Source organism: Rhinopithecus roxellana, chromosome 1 (assembly GCF_007565055.1).
Source record: "Rhinopithecus roxellana isolate Shanxi Qingling chromosome 1, ASM756505v1, whole genome shotgun sequence".
NCBI classification, from domain to species: Eukaryota; Metazoa; Chordata; class Mammalia; order Primates; family Cercopithecidae; genus Rhinopithecus; species Rhinopithecus roxellana.
In genome coordinates, this window is record NC_044549.1 from 78,973,031 (window position 1) to 78,990,549 (window position 17,519).

At 43.7% G+C, this 17,519-nt stretch overlaps 1 protein-coding gene across 1 annotated transcript in view; it reads right to left on the reverse strand.

Moving 5' to 3' along the window:
- Positions 1-17,519, reverse strand: part of IL17RD (interleukin 17 receptor D) — a 76,266-nt gene that overhangs the window by 10,788 nt on the left and 47,959 nt on the right. Inside the window, exons 3-11 of the mRNA XM_010360459.2 lie at positions 14,408-14,533; positions 9,422-9,540; positions 8,768-8,888; positions 5,649-5,693; positions 5,396-5,547; positions 3,849-3,914; positions 2,254-2,308; positions 1,647-1,757; positions 340-524 (exon numbers count right to left, since the gene is read on the reverse strand). Of these exons, the coding sequence (XP_010358761.1) occupies positions 340-524; positions 1,647-1,757; positions 2,254-2,308; positions 3,849-3,914; positions 5,396-5,547; positions 5,649-5,693; positions 8,768-8,888; positions 9,422-9,540; positions 14,408-14,533 (980 nt within the window). The remainder of the gene's footprint in view (positions 1-339; positions 525-1,646; positions 1,758-2,253; positions 2,309-3,848; positions 3,915-5,395; positions 5,548-5,648; positions 5,694-8,767; positions 8,889-9,421; positions 9,541-14,407; positions 14,534-17,519) is intronic.

Below are 17,519 nucleotides of genomic sequence, written 5' to 3' on the forward strand. Positions count from 1 at the left end.
CACCAGGATGAGTGACACCCTTCAACTCCAATTGCATGTTTCCATGGAAGCTACTGGTCTTCTTAATGCTTACAAAACTTCCTGCCAGGTGAGTGCCAATCAAAGCTCTAGAGCAGAAGTTTGTCAGAATTAGAACTAAGTATTATGAAATATTTAGTGCTGGTGATGGGTAAGACAGACTCAAGAAAGAATGCAAGACTATCCCCAGTTTGAAAGCTGTGGCACTACTCAAGGGCAGGTGTCACCACAGGAGGCCCAGAGGAGAGGAGAAGGCAGTGGGGAGAGAGTACGGGGCAAGTGTCCTGGCCAGGGTAGGAGAAGGAACTTTAGATTCCGCACCTCACAGCCACAGAAGTCCTGGAGGAAGTAGGCGAAACACTGGACGACATTCATGTGATTCTGGCCATCTTTACTGGAATAGCAGAGAAAGACCTTTGGCCGCGGCCGGAGCCTCTCTCTCGGGAGTGCTGCAGTGTATGTGGAAGACTCAGAGCTCTCTTCATCTAAATGTGAATATATGTTTTCTAAATTGGAAAAGAAGATAGGGTTGATACCTGCAAGCAATGCTTTGTTCTGTTCCCTAAGAATTGAAACCCAGTGCTATCTTCAAGAAAGAACAATTGACACGTCTACCTAGAGCAGTCCCAGTCCCCAACTCCATCGGCCCCCTCGGGTCATCACTTGGAATGGGACAGCTGATTTCCGCAGTGGAGCAACGAATGGTCAAAAATTGTTCTTCACCTGAAACTGACCTTGGATAAACTAAGAAAGCTGCAGGGGTCATCCTGGTTAGCAGAGCGCCACCCTAGTTAGCAGAGTGCCCAGAACTGGCTCTTGCAGCCAAGTGCACCTATTAGACCAATTAAGCATGGGCAGAGCTGATGTTTTCTTAAAAGAGTTTTTATTGAGGTATAATTTACAAAAGTAAAGTACCTAAATCTTAAGTGTACATCTCAGTAAATTTTTATGGAAGTATACAACTGTGTAACCCTCACCTCGACCAAGCTATGGATCATTTACAACACCTCAGAAGGTTGTCTCATGGTGACATTTGTAAATGAGCAAGCCCTACCTATATCCTTACTTTCACTTCAGGCTTCCTTTATGTCCCTGAATTTACTATCCTATGGTTGAAAATAGAATTATGGGCGAGAGGCAGTGGCTCATGCCTGTAATCCCAGCACTTTGGGAGGCTGAGGCAGGAGGAATGCTTGAGCTTAGGAGTTAGACCAACCTAGGCAACACAGTGAGACCCCATGACTACAAAAAAAAAAAAAAAATGTTTTTTTAATTAGCCAGGCATGGTGGTGCATGCCTGTAGTCCCCAGCTACCTCAGGGGGCTGAAGTGGGAGGATGGCTTAAGCCTGGGAAGTCGAGCCTGCAGTGAGCTATGACTGTGTCACTGCACTCTAGCCTGGGCAACAGAGCGAGACCCTGTCTCAAGAAATAGATATATAATGATACCTGTTTTTTAGTGGCTCCTGAGGTTAAAAGCCAAATATTTTAATTCTGGGAATTGAATAGGAGCTATGAGGCTTCCCAGGAGCCATCCTGGAGGACCCAGGTACTCCCAGTCTCCCTTTCTGTTGGCAGCGACCCCTGGTCTGCCCCTTGTTGTGGGGAGATACAGCACACAAAGAGATACCTTGTTGCTTCTTGCGGCACATCACAGTGAAGAGCGTCGCGAATGCTGATATGACCACCAGTGGCACAGTGATAGCCACGGCTCTGATGGGCCCAGCCCACGGGGAGTGCACTGGGAAATTTCAAAGGGAAAGTTTTTAAACTTAAGCAGTGTAAAGGTTCAAAGAGAAACAACTTTCTTTCTTTTTAAACATAAGCCGCATAACAGGTTCTAGGACCATGCAACCACCTTTCTCTAGTGTGGTTTGGTGATTATAAAAGGATTCAAAGGTTCATTTTTAAAGAGTTGCAAAGAACAATTCAACAGTTAAAGAGTCAGGCTGGGACGAAAAATACCTTTGAGTGAGAATTTTGCCTAAGGAAACTTCCCCTCCTACCACTTTTCTTCAGAGGACAATTGACTATTTATCTAGCTATACACACCAAACTGGCTTTAATCTCCCAGGTATCCACATTAGAGTGGAAGGAAAGTCAGATTTGATGGAACATCATTTAAGAGAGAGGAGCTGAATTTTGTTTTGTTTCTGTAAATCATGAAGTACAGAGAATATCAAATACCTTGGTCTATAGTAGTCTAGGGCCAAAATTTCAAACAAAAAAACACCTACCTGGCTTTAAGGCATAATGCATCACTTTTCTCGTTGTGTTAGTGTCATCCACCAGCTGCAAAACAGAGGATGCTGCATTATTTTTTTTTAAGTGATATATACCAGGTAAGTGGAAAAAAATGGTAATTTCATTCATTTTTTCCATCAGTGGGCAGTGCAGGAAGGGGTAGGAAGCAAGTAGTGGAGAATGGCTGAGTTTTGGAAAAGAGAGCTTCTGGAGCCTGTAATCATCTGCCAGGCTGAGACTAGGCATCATGTGTACTCAGGTTCATCTCTGCTTTACCAACTCGAAACGCTAAGCTTCATCATGTTTTCTTTTATTAATCAAAAGTCTGTGTATTGATTGAAGAAGTCAGCTGGTGAGTCCCACATTCTAATAATGTTCAATTAAGCTGGCATCCTTCCACTGATTTTACTGGGCCTCCATTAATGCTTTAAGAAGGTGTGTCAGTATAAAACCACACACTGATTCCAAGGAATGCAAGAACTAGGTGTTTCTACCAAAATGTTAAGACATGTTGGTTGTCTTTGAATGGTGGCACTATGGACAAATTGTTAATTTCCTTTTCTGTTTTTCTCATACTCTTATTATTTGTAGTACCAATTTGATACAGGAAAGGTAATCTTAAAAAGGAAATGAAACATTACTTTTTTTTTTTTTTGAAATGGAGTTTCGCTCTTTCACCCAGACTGGAGTGCAGTGGCGCGATCTGAGCTCACTGCAACCTCCACCTTCTAGTTTCAAGTGATTCTCCTGCCTCAGCCTCCCAAGTAGCTGGGATTACAGGCACCCACCACCGCGCCCAGCTAATTTTTGTATTTTTACAAGAGATGGGGTTTCACTGAACATTACATTTACATGTTCTTTGAAGTGGTGTTTAGAATTCATTTATACTTACATAGAAGAATAGCAACAGAAACTTAAGAGAAGTGTAGGTAAAAGTAATGGGCATAACTTATTTTGCTATTTTCATACTAAAAAAAAACTTTTTTTTTTTTTTTTTTTTGAGACGGAGTCTCACTCTGTCGCCCTGGCTGGAGTGCAGTGGCCAGATCTCAGCTCACTGCAAGCTCTGCCTCCTGGGTTTACGCCATTCTCCTGCCTCAGCCTCCCGAGTAGCTGGGACTACAGGCGCCCGCCACCTCGCCTGGCTAGTTTTTTTGTATTTTTTAGTAGAGACGGGGTTTCACCGGGTTAGCCAGGATGGTCTCGATCTCCTGACCTCATGATCCGCCCATCTCGGCCTCCCAAAGTGCTGGGATTACAGGCTTGAGCCACCGCACCTGGCCTAAAAAAAACTTTAAGCTAAAATCTTGAAAATATATCTTTGTAGTATTAAGGAATACTAGAGATTTTAAACCATGGTTATATATGGACTATATGATTACATAAAAATATTTATTTGAAATATTTAATGAAGAGATCAAAGATCAATTATACATAAACTTTTTTTAAAAGCATGTTAAGAACCACATAAAAATATAACTGTTCCCACCTTCAATGGCTTGAAATTTTAGTGTTGTAAACAGTTGGAATTCTATATGAACTGGGTTCATTCTATAGCATTAATAGGGCTTTCTTGTGTTATGCATACCTCAATTATATAATCCCCTGGAGAAACATTTTGAAGGAGGCAGCTGGTCGTCTCTGTATTTTGCTCCTGCAACAGACCAAAGAACACTTTAAAAACTCACTTTTTGGACAAAGGTCATCAGGACACCTCTTCTAGCCCAGAGCTGAAGGAGACTTGCCATCAGTCTCAACCACAGTTTTCAGAAAATGTGATTAGATCAAAAAGTAACTGTGTTTATCTGCCACATGTTATCTGAACTTCCCTTTGATAAAAGGCCCAGGACAGCCCAGGACCCTTGCCATAGTCTATGCTTAGCTGGTGGCACCCTGAGCAGGAATATTTGATTTGAAGACAAAGAAACTAGTTTGAACAACCTTTACTTAACAAAAGGGTGAGGAAAGAAATTACCAGTTTGTGTTTATACATATTTTATTTGCCATAATTTTAACATGGGCAGGAGGTCAAAGACCTTGATAGAGATGAGAACCAGCAAGGAGAGCAAACTATGACAGAACCTGACATATACAGGAGCATGTCTAAGGAGGTACTGGGCTTTGCCACCACAACCAGAAATTTTCTTGGTATCCACAGTGGGTGATCAGACAGTCCTGTGAACATCCGAAACGGTTTCCACTCTTCTGACCACTCCCAGTTTAAGGGCTGGGTTACTCAGTTTCTGTTTAACCTTGGCCTATTTGTAAAATCAGTAGCCACTGTGTTATCAGTGGCTTGGCTCCTAGGTCTGGTTTTTCCATTTACTAGCTATGTGGCCTTGAGCAAGCCAGGTGACTTCCCTGAGCCTCAGCTTTCCCATCTGTAAAATGGGGATGACAGTAGCCTCTGTTTCATAGAGCGGTATGGATTCAAGGAGCATAAAGCTCAGGGCCTGCCACACAGAGAGCACATGATGAATGTTTAAAACATAAAAGGACAGGCCAGACATGGTGGCTCAGGCCTGTAATCTCAGCACTTTTGAGGCCAAGGTGGGTACATCACTTGAGATCAGGAGTTTAAGACCAGCCTGGGCAACATGGTGAAACCCCGTCTCTACTAAAAATTAAAAAATTAGCTGGGCATGGTGGCATGCGCCTATAATCCCAGCTACTCCAGAGGATGAGGCAGGAGAATCATTTGAACCCAGGAGGCAGAGGTTGCAGTGAGCCAAGATCACACCACTGCACTCCAGCCTGGGCGACAGAACAAGACTTCATCTCAAAAACAAACAAACAAAACAAAAACAAAAACAAACAAACAAAATATATATATATATACACACACACACATACACACATATACATATGGACAAATGAGAAATACTTCTTGTTTATTCCTTGGCAATACTGTTACCAGGCTGTATCACCACCAGGACAGCTGGGTTACAGATAACTAGGGAGTGAAGGATAGTGGCAAGATGGCCCTGAGACATGCCCAGTGATTACATTCCCAAGTATCTACCAACCACTGAGAGCCAACAAAGCCTAATGCTCACATTGAGCAACCCAAATTCCAGTGGCCTGGGGGTCGCTTTGAAACTCGCAGTGTTACTTTGTGTACACCCAGCAGCTCACCTGCTTACAGGTCTTTCGCTTGAAAGGTCCTTCATGCTTGAGCTTGTAGTGAAGATAGAAGAAACGGAAGCCGAAGTTGTGCGGTGCGTGGTCGAAGGACACCTGCATGTCCGAGCCATGCTGGCTAATGTTCAGGTTCCGAGGCTTCCAGACTGGGAGGAGGTAGGACCCAGAGTGAGCAACCAGAGGCTACCCCAACACCATTATAATGGCAACACTTTGAGACTTGATAGATAAGAACACTGCTACTTACAGGGTTTACAAGCCAGGTTGTCCGGCTGTAACAACAGGTCACAGGCTATTAAGAGAATAAAGATACATGTTTTTAGTTTTAGGACAGTTTGACATTTTCCTCTCCCAACAACCCAATGAAATATAAAGATACTGTGCCAGGTGATGCTAGAAAAGGTATAAAATATATCAATTCAATGAGGATTTTCACTACTGTGCAGTTGTATCTTACAAACATTTAAATGGTACAATATAAACATATTAATGCAGTTCACTTTATGCCACATAAATGTTAACAGTGTAAAGTCATCCAGATTTTAAAAGCTTGTCGGGCATTACATAATTTCAAGGATGGTGGCCAAGGACAGCAGAGCTATGTTCATGCTACAGTCACATGGAGGCTCTGTTTCAGCTGTAAACAGAAATGATGCCGGCCCCTACCCCATTGTGGAGATGTTTAGACACAAGAGAACTTTGGAGTGGTCTTGGTAACTGCTGCAGGATTAGTTTAACCTTCACTAGTATTCTAATTTAAGATGCTTGTGATGGTTTCTTGAAATGACATGCAGGCATATAAACCTGAAATGTCAGCACTGAAAACCAGGTACCAAAGCCAATAGCTTTGAAACAGAATCTAAACGCAATAAAAACACAATGAGAGAGGCCAAACAGCTAGTCCACTATGCCATGCTGCTTGCTAACGCAGGGAGAGTCTCCATATAATGCCAATAAAACCGAAGGCAGCATCAAAAACCACAGTGCACTGAAATGGTGACAAATGTTTGCATTCCAGGAACACACCCCCTGCACCCACCTTACCCCCAAATAGACACATTGATTCTATGCCAATGGGAAAAATTCATCTTAAATTATACTAATTTTGATTTAGGTGAGGCTTTCATAAACACATTCTTTGAATCTTCTATCTGGTTATTATGGGCAAGTCATCCAGAGATTATGTGACATACATATGGTCTTTGCCCTATGGAATTTCATTTTAAGAATTATGAGACCAATTGTTAAAATAATTTTGCTGCATAGAAAACAATCATAATAAGAATTCTGCAGAGGGAAACACTGATGTAGGCTGGAGTTGTGAACAGAAACATCACAATGGATGAGGGCTGCAACCAGACCTCACAGGAGGGGATGTTGGACAGGACTGACCATCCAAGGCTTGAATGACAAAGACTGATCAGGAAGGCAAGAAGGAGCTGCTGCCTGTTGCAGGGTGACCAGTCACCAAAGTTTGAAAGCAGCAACTCAGGAAGATTAAAGAGATAACTTGTACAGAACAAAAGGTGAGCAGACCCAGCACAGTGGGTGGTTGAGTTCAGAGCATGGATTCCAGAGTCAGACTTCTGGGGTTCAAATCCAACTCCCGGCAAGCCCTTCACCTTCTCTGTGTGGGATTCGACATCTAGTAAGTGGGGATGGTACGATTAAATTCTTTGTAGGGTTGTCACAGAGGGTATTTGGAGTTAACATTTGGAATGCATTTAGAACAGGGCCTGGCACATAGACATTAAATAAACAGAACTTTCTAGAAAATAATTTTCTTAATCTAGTCCTGAAAATGACAGGCCTCCCTCCTGATAACAGGTAAAAAATGGAATCATTTCATGCTCTACCCTTAACCACAAAATCAACTTACACTTTTTATTTCTGTTTTTTGTTTGTTTGTTTGTTTGCTTTTTTTGAGATGGAGTCTTGCTCTGTGGCCCAGGCTGGAATGCAGTGGCATGATCTCCGCTCACTGCAACCTCTGCCTCCCTGGTTCAAGTGATTCTCCTGCCTCAGCCTCCTGAGTAGCTGGGATTACAGGCACATGCCACCACACCCGGCTAATTTTGGTATTTTTAGTAGAGATGGGGACCATGTTGACCAGGTTGGTCTCGAACTCCTGACTTAGTGATGTGCCTGCCTCCGCCTCCCAAAGTGCAGGGATTGCAGGTGTGAGTCACTGTGCCAGGCCAGCTGTCTTTTTAAACTAGAAATGGGGTCTTGCTATGTTGCCCAGGCTGGCCTCAAACTCCTAGGCTCAAGCAATCCTCCTGCCTCAGGATTATAGGCATGAACCACTGAGCCAGGCCTATTTTTTTTCTTTAATCCAATCGTTTTGGTACATGTCTGTCTTTTTTTTTTTTTTTTTTTTTTTAAGACGGAGTTTTGCTCTTTCGCCCAGGCTGGAGTGCAGTGGCTTGATCTCAATTCAATGCAACCTCCACCTCCCAGGTTCAAACAATTCTCCTGTCTCAGCCTCCCGAGTAGCCAGGACTACAGGTGCACACCATGACACCCAGCTAATTTTTGTATTTTTAGTAGAGACGGGGTTTCACCATATTTTTCAGGCTAGTCTCGAACTACTGACCTCAGGTGATTCACCCACCTCAGCCTTCTAAAGTGTTGGGATTACAGGCATGAGCCACTGCACCTGGCCGGCTATCTCTTTTAACTAGAAATGGGGTCTTGCTATGTTGCCCAGGCTGGCCTCAAACTCGTGGGCTCAAGCAATGCTCCTGCCTCAGCCTCCCAAACAGCCGAGAGCATAGGTAATGCAGACTGTCTTAGTGATGGTCACAGCATCCTCAAAAATATCAACTGTCAGGTCTGTTCTACAACAAGCCAGGAGTGGGTATATCTGGTTAGATGAACAGTGTCTGTACCTAACCTTAATTCTAAAAAGTTCTTTTCTGGATGCTTTTCTCCCTGCCATGCTTGCTTCATACTAGTATTTGGCATGTTTTTTGTTTGTTTGTTTCTCCCCGAGACAGAATCTTGCTCTGTCACTCAGGCTGGAGTGCAGTGGCCCAATCTTGGCTCACTGAAACCTCTGCCTCCCGGGTTCAAGCAATGCTCCTGCCTCAGCCTCCCAAGTAGCTAGGATTACAGGTGCCCGCCACCATACCTGGCTAATTTTTGTATTTTTAGTAGAGACAGGGTTTCACCATGTTGGCCAGGCTGGTCTCGAACTCCTGACCTTGTGATTCGCCTGCCTCAGCCTCCCAAAGTGCTGGGATTACAGGTGTGAGCCACCGTGCCCGGCCCTTGGCATGTTATTGAACACATTTCTGTAGAAAAATCATCAAAAGCAGGAGAAAAGTCTTCTCATGGGAACCAGGCAGGAAAGGCCATACTCACCTCGGGTTCTGAAGAAGAAAGGGTGGTAATTGCTTTCGTTTTTAATGGAAGGAAAAGGGACAACCTTTACGAAATAATCCGTTTCAAATTTCATATTCAGGAAAGGTTGAGATTCCATTCCCTAAAAGGGAACAAAAACACAGTGACATCATGGAGAAACTACCCACCCCTCCACCTACATAAGGTCTTCGCTCCTACCCCAACTGCCACCCAGACACAACTCCAGATCTGCAGGACATGTTCTAGGGAGGCAGGAAGTCAGGTCTAGTTTCTGGACCAACTTGAGGTTTGGATTGCTTAACCATGAAGATGGACAATGCAGTCTGTTTTTTGGCAAAGAACCCATGGCTTGTTAATACCGAACCTCAGAGCTGGGGGGCAGGGTGAGCCCACATAGACTCTTTGGAGCACAAAGACACCTTCCAGGATCGCTGCTCCAGCAGTAACCCGAGAGGCGTGTTTACACAGGGAGGTGCTGAAGTTTCCCTGGGAGCATGGAGCAGGCTCAAGGTGCTGCTGTACCATTCTTGCCCACCTTGGCGGGTGGGGTGGACCCCATAGCCCCTCCTTCTCCAATTTCAGACTTTGAATACGCTATTCAGGACCCTGGAACAATGGCATGTCTTCAGGAGCACATTCCCCAGCATGACTTACAGTTCTTTTGAAGCTACTGTTGAGCTGCTTCGGATCCTTTAGAATCAGTTGTTGGCACTGCCTTCCCTCTGACTTCAGCTCCTCCAGTATTACCCGAAATCCTTTCAGGAATTCGATGCCTAAGCAAAGCAGAATGCTTGTATTAATAGTAAACCTCATTACTTCTGAATATACTCTTCTTCCTCCAAGATTACCATCTTCTCTACCTACACACCAGAGTTAAAGGAATTCTAACTCTGGCCAGGGTATCTGAGTCTATAGAATGGAAAAAACATACCCCCTGCATTCCTCTGGCAAAGACCAGGTGATTTTCTCTATCCCACCATTACTAATTAATCCCTAATCCAGCCAGCTATTTCATAAATACCCATTGCCTCTCTGGCATTAGGGTTCAAATATTTAGACTCCAGTTACAATTGGTCATAAAAAGTCTGAAGTGGAATATATGATTTCTAGGTCATTACACAGAATACATTCGACTGATGATAATTCCCAGTGTTGACTAGGGAATCCCTCCAAACCATGTTTCCACTTTAAGTTTTAGCTCTATATTTTTTGGCACATCTCACTGAGCAACATACAAAATTCCCAACAAATTGTGTCTGCACCCAAGGGGTTCTGAGGCTTGAGATTAAATAGCTTAGGGGAATGCCTGTGTGATTTACAAAGCGGTTTTTGCTCTAATCATGCCTGAAAGGCAGACACCCAAGGGTTGCCCAGTGTGTGCTCTTCATACAGCCTCAGAGGCCCCGAGACACCCACAGCGCCGCTGAAAGGCACCAGCCCAGCCTCCTGCCACCTGAGCTCCCCCCACTGCACGTCCGACTAGATGCTTTCAAAAGGATTAAGCTCTGATGGCCACAAGCGCCAGCACCAGGGCTGTGTATCCCACGGAGACTGAAGTGGTCCGACTGCAGCTGGAGCGCCCCAAAGCCTGCTGCAATGGCGAGATATCGATTTCACATTCTTTCTGAACATTTTCAACCCTTCCCCTCCCAGGACAAAAGTAATTACACAGGATGCAATTAACCAGGTGGGAAATTTATTGATGATAAAGGTCAGGAAAATCTTTTTCTCTTTCAAATAAGTTCTCCAATCCTATAATTATTTGATGAAGAATACATATTTCTTGGTGAGTAGGGCAGAGGAGCAGGAGCAACAATTAAAGCTTCACATTTTAGGGTTTCAGAGCATTACTGTGCACAGGTATGGACTCTGCCATGTTGTATCTCAATTACAAAGCTTCCTGTGGGGGTGAAAGCCAGCTGAGCAACCACCAGAGATTCAGACAAGGTGATGACAAGGTCATTAGACCAACGACTATTTTAGATCTCACAGGACTTGCCTTTTGAGATCCAAAAAAACTTTGTAAAACAAATCCTCAGTATTAATACTAAGATTTAATTTACACAACATTACCAGAATGACTATTTAACAAAATCCAGGTGATTAATACTATTAACAGCCATACATCTCACAATTACATAAAAATTCATCAGCTGGGCCGGGCGCGGTGGCTCAAGCCTGTAATCCCAGCACTTTGGGAGGCCGAGACGGGCGGATCACGAGGTCAGGAGATCGAGACCATCCTGGCTAACACGGTGAAACCCCGTCTCTACTAAAAATACAAAAACTAGCCGGGCGAAGTGGCGGGCGCCTGTAGTCCCAGCTACTCGGGAGGCTGAGGCAGGAGAATGGCGTAAACCCGGGAGGCGGAGCTTGCAGTGAGCTGAGATCCGGCCACTGCACTCCAGCCTCCAGCCCCGGCGACAGAGTGAGACTCTGCCTCAAAAAAAAAAAAAAAAAAAAAAAAAAAAAAAAAAAAAAAAAAAATTCATCAGCTGGGGCCAGGCGCAGTGGCTCATGCCTGTAATCCCAGCACTTTGGGAGGCCAAGGCGGGCGGATCACCAGGTCAGGAGATCGAGACCACAGTGTAACCCTGTCTCTACTAAAAATACAAAAAAATATTAGCCAGGCATGGTGGCGGGCACCTGTAGTCCCAGCTACTCGGGAGGCTGAGGCAGGAGAATGGCATGAACCCAGAAAGCAGAGCTTGCAGTGAGCCGAGATCACGCCACAGCACTCCAACCTGGGCGACAGAGCAAGACTCCATCTCAAAAAAAAAAAAAAATTCATCAGTTAGGGTGGCAAGGGGTGGTTCTTATTCTTATTTTTAAAAGATTGGCCTAAAAACCACTATGCCAAGGTTCCGAGGCTGAGGGAAGAGGCAGTAAACGTAATTCCTTTATCACTGTGACACATTACAGTACTATTAACACCTTGTAGTTATGTAATGATTAGCAATTTTATAGAGGAGCTTCCCATGAAAGAACTTATTTGCTCTCTCTTCCATCATTTAAACTCATCAAATCCTCCCAGCAACCATAGGAGGAAGGTATTATTATCCCTATTTTACAGATGAGGAAACAGGTTTATAGTAGCTAACTGGCTTGCCCAGGGTCACATAGGAATAAAATGGCAGAGGTGAGATTTGAACCCAGGAAGTGTCTGAGCCAGTGCTCTTAACTCACATGCTTTTCTATCTTCCAAGAAGTGTCCTTAATAGAACCTAACAGAAACTCTCCAGCCATCCCCACCCATAAATCAGCGTCCAGGAAAAGCACAGACTTCTGCCCCCACTGGTCCATGTCAGTTTTCCTGCCACCAGCTCACATCTCTTACTTTCATTCTAACGAGGGGGCCTGCAATTCATCAGGCCAACTCCTTAACCATTTAAGCCTTACATGGAATGACTACTTCCTTTTTATCTACAGAAAATGTTTTTAATCTTTAAATGTTAAGATAATATTATTTTTGGAAACCCCAGTGGGTTAAAACCCAGAAGTACTGATGTGGAGAAGTGGTTCGGCCCATGGGTCTGCTTAATCCTTCCTCTCCTGCAATCTGGTTCTTCTGAGATTTATCCTGTTCAGATTAAGAAATTCAGACTTTATTTTACTTCTTCCTTGGCCATGTTTTCACAAACTTGTAATATCAGGTAGCAGTGTCAAAGCGGCAGTCCCGAGATCTAGGTTCTGATCATGGTAATAGCAGCCACTATTCTTTGAGAACTCTCTCTGAAAATGAAAACTCTCTCTAAAGAGTTTCTGTTAGGTTCTATCAAGGACACTTCTTGGAAGGTAGAAAAGCATGTGAGTTAAGAGCACTGGCTGAGAGCCAGACACTTCCTGGGTTCAATTCTCACCTCTGCCATTTTATTCCTGTGACCCTGGGCAAGCCAGTTAGCTACCACGTGTGTCTCTAACCATGAGGCAGTTCTCATGTCCCCTCTACAGACAGGGAAGCTGGGGCTCAGTGAGGTTCAATGCCTCATGTGAAAGATCAATTCTGGAGGTTCAAACCCAGGCCCGTCTGAACAAATGGTCCCCTTCCTACGTCTCACACTTGGCTAACCCATTCTTTCCTATGTATCTTCAGTTCATTCAAGAGGACAAGCAGATTTAGCCCCAACCCGAATCTAGCCATATAATACCGGTTTGCTTTTTTCTTTTGTTTTTTATTTATTTATTTATTTTTGAGACAGAGTTCCACTCTTGTTGTCCAGGATGGAGCGCAATGGTGCAATCTTGACCCACCGCAACCTCTGCCTTGTGGGTTCAAGCAATTCTCCTGCCTCAGCCCCCCAAGTAGCTAGGATTACAGGCATGTGACACCACGCCCAGCTGATTTTGTATTTTTAGAGGAGACGGGGTTTCACCATGTTGGTCAGGCTGGTCTCAAACTCCCGACCTCAGGTGATCCATCTGCCTCAGCCTCCCTAAGTGCTGGAATTACAGGCATGAGCCACCACACCCAACCTGTTTTGTTTTATAAAGAGACAAGGTCTCTTTCTGTAGCTCAGGCTGGAGCGCAGTGGCACGACAATCATAGCTAACTGTAGCATCAAACCCTGGGCTCAAGTGGTCCTCTTGCCTCAGCCTTCCAAGTAGCTAAGACTACACACTTGTGCCACCATGCCTGGATAATTTTTTAATCTTCCGGTTAGAAATGAGGGGGCGGGGGTCTCACTTTGTTGCCCAGGCTAGTCTCGAACTCCTGGCCTCAAATGATCCTACCGTCTCGGCCTCCCAAAGTGATGAGATTACAGGTGTGAGTCACCATGCTTGGCCTGCTTTTTTTTGTTCTTTTCCATTTTGTTTTTTTGTCTCACACAGTTTAAATAAAAATTCAAGCTGGGCATGGTGGCTTACACCTGTAATCCCAGCACTTTGGGAGGCCGGGGTGGGTGGATCATGAGGTCAGGAGTTTGAGACCAGCCTGGCCAACATGGTAAAACCCCATCTCTACTAAAAATACAAAAATTAGCTGGGTGTGGTGGCAGGCACCTATAATCCCAGCTACTTCGGTGGCTGAAGCAGGAGAATTGCTTGAAACTGGGAGGCGGAAGTTGCAGTGAACCGAGATCGCGCCATTGAACTCCAGCCTGGGTGAAAGAGCGAAACTCTGTCTCTGAAAAAAAAAGAAATTCAATTTGTTGCCAACATTTAAAAATTCATTGATTTCATTGTTTTTCATGAACACTGGGATTTTCCTGAAAAATCACAATATGTGCCAATGCTGAGCTGGCATGTCTCTGTGTCCACAGAAACTGCTAATGCTGGATGGCCATTATGCCCCTGGATGGGCCATGGGTTTTCTTGGCACTGCTGCTCTCCCACCCCTGACTAGGGCTGAGACAGAGGCCAAGACGTCAGTGCCATTTATTACTCACACAATATTACTTTTCAAGCCCATGTGAACAACAATAACAGTAGAAGAAACAAAAGACCATAGGGCACAGTCTCAAGCCATGTGTACGCCCAGCAAATATACACAATAAAGTACAAAGTGTATCTGTGCCCAATCCAACGTAAGCCTCGCTCACATCAAGACCTGCCTGGTTCCTGGAGACCATCACGTGGGACCTTTGCACTGGGCCCTATCCACCCAGGTTACCACCATACACTCGATTTTTGACCACTCACCAAGGGGACCTGGGGACCAAAGAATGGTGACTGCCACTTGGTCATGGCAAGCATACTGGCTGATGGTGATATTCTGAGCGTCAGCAATCACATGCTTCCCCACTGGATTCAAGTAGGTGGTACAATCTAGAGAGTGGGGAGAATGAGAACAGTTACATTTAAAATTTCATTTTTATTTTCAGGTTCATCTTATCAAAATAAACGGGGTATGTCTGAAGGTGGCCAAATCCATTCTGTTAAAGATGTGTGCCTCAAAAGCCCAAATAAGACATCAGAGGTTGACTACTGCTTGGAGAACTGTAAGATGCTACAGAGGGATGATTTGTAGCACCACCACCACCACCCACTCATCCCAGGTTAAATTCCAGGGCCGTGTTGGGAGGATCTTATACAGTATGGAGTCTGTGTGTGTATCTGGCATTAACGTTTTTTAAACCTAAATCAGTAATTATTTATATCAATTCAACCAATTTTCAGCATTAAAGAGTGATATGAAACAAAACAATCGCTAAATAACTTGGGCATTGTTCGTTTTTAGAAAAAACCTAGAGGGCCAGATGATTGGGGGAAAGGAACTAACACTCAGATGTGAATTCATATGGGAGTGATTCTCAGCAAGACTGTTAACTCAGTTAGCACAGGGTACTAACTCAGTGATGACGTGATAAGGATGTTAACCAGCATTGGTCAAAGGTAAAATTTTTGTTCTTAGACACCATGTGTCATCAAAGACACCAGCAACCCCCAGAAAATCCAAGGAGCCCCACATTGCTCAAAAAGCAGAAACCACACCCATCTCTGATTTTGGCTGAGGAGTTTACTCACTGCCACCTGTCAACGTAGACATAGCAGCTGTACCACCTGGTCTTGCTAAATACACCTTCAAAATCTGCAAGTTTCCTAAAAAGCTGCCAAAATCTTCCGGCCAGAATCAGGCTGTGACTTCAAAGAATGGCCATGAGCTGTTCTGGCCACTCTTGCAGGGAGAACCATTCACCATCCCCAGCAGACACCACTCGTAATTCTTATGCTGCTTCATCCCCATTTCTTTCTCAATGATCAAACTTGAACACCCTCTCCTGTATCTCCTGCAAAAGATCATCAGTTCCATCAAACATCCAAACCTGTCCATTACCCCTCTGAAGCCAGGGTGTTTCTCTTTGGGGTAAAGCATTCCAGGGGACTTTGTAAGAAGCTCTGTGAGTCTCCCTTTTCCTCCCTGTAGATGTTACTGCACATTTCCCATTTTTATGACTAAAAATGTTCATTGCAGACATTTTCAAACCACAAAAGACTGTAAGAAAAATATAAAAGGCATTCATAACCTCTTACCACAGAGGTGCAATGAACATTCTAATGAATACCCTTCCAAGCCTTGTTTTAACATGCACATAATAGTCCTCCTTTTAAATGTATTAAAGCATAGCATACATACACAAAAACGCACCCCTACACTTGTAAAACTCCATCCTTCATGCTGCCTGTATTCTGCTTTATTGCCTGACTACATTAGGCACACTCCTTTCCTCCACTCAACTCCGTCAGCTTCAAAAACAGCCATATTTACATTTCTTTTTTTCTTTTTTGAGATGGAGTTTCACTCTTGTTGCCCAGGCTAGAGTGCAATGGCGCAATCTCGGCTCATGGCAACCTCTGCCTCCTGGGTTCAAGCGATTCTCCTGCCTCAGCCTCTGGAGTAGCTGGGATTACAGGTATGCGCCACTACACCCAGCTAATTTTTGTATTTTTAGTAGAGATGGGGTTTCTCCATGTTGGTCAGGCTGGTCTCGAACTGCCGACCTCAGGTGATCCGCCCACCTTAGCCTCCCAAAGTGCTGAGATTACAGGCGTGAGCCACCACGCCTGGCCTATATTTACATTTCAATATTACTTCTTTCAAAGGATGTTAATAATACCAAATTCTACTTCTAGTGAAAATTCACTCTCAAAGCAATCAACATATGTTCTCTGGGTAAAGAAGAGATTTTAGAATAGGAAAAAATTTATAACATCTGGTTTAACACCCTCACTATACAAATGAGGAGCTATGAGAGATCAGCTCTTACCACTTCTATCACAGCACACAGCTTACTGCCACCAACATGAGTTCTGAATCAGAGGTGTTCAGCCTGCAAAAACCCTGGCTGAGACCAGCTTCCCAAAATATTAAAAAAAAAAAAAAAAAAAAAAAGGCAAGTTCCTGTCATACTTGTAAAGTTCAAATATTTTGATTTATTGTGGTCCATAATGAAAGAGAATCAAACAGCTCTGAAAAGATGCATGAACAAGAGCAAATAATAGTAGTTTTCATTGTTTTCTTTGTTCATTCCTAATGTCAAAATTAATACTGTTTGGGTTTCTGTAAATATAGTTATGCAATATAAAGTCTAAGAATTTTTTTTTTTTTTTTTTTTTTTGAGACACGGTCTCGCTCTGTTACCCAGGCTGGAGTACAGTGGCACAATCTCAGCTCACTGCAACCTCCACCTCCTAGGTTTGAGCAATTCTCCTGTCTCAGCCTCCTAAGTAGCTGGGACTACAGGTACATGCCACCATGCCCAGCTAATTTTTGTATTTTTAGTAGAGACAGTTTCACCTTATTGGTTAGGTTGGTTTCGAACTCCTGACCTCAGGTGATCCACCCGCTTTGGCCTCCCAAAGTGCTGGGATTACAGGCGTGAGCCACTGCGCCCAGCCAATATAAAGTCTAAGAATAAGAAAATTTAATATAACCTACTTGGGCATACCAAGAATGTAAAGGAAAAAACATGGAATTCAAGGCCAAAGGAGGCAGAGAGACTTGTAAAATTTAATTTTGACTTAACAGCAAGACATTTTCTTCCTGTATAACATTAAATGACAAAGGAATAGAAAAATATGGTTTTTAGTAATTTTGTTGAAAACCCAGTAATTGGTTCTTAGTTATTTCAAACAAGTTATTTCAGTTGACTAGTAACCAGTCAACTGAGCAGTAACAGGAACTTCCTTGTGGAAGACAGAAATATCTTTTTCAATGGAAAATATGGAATAGGTTTTTCTACACAGCCTGGATCCAATTATTAGCAAGTCCAAAATTTTGGATTCTGATTACAAAAACTTCATGCCCAAATGA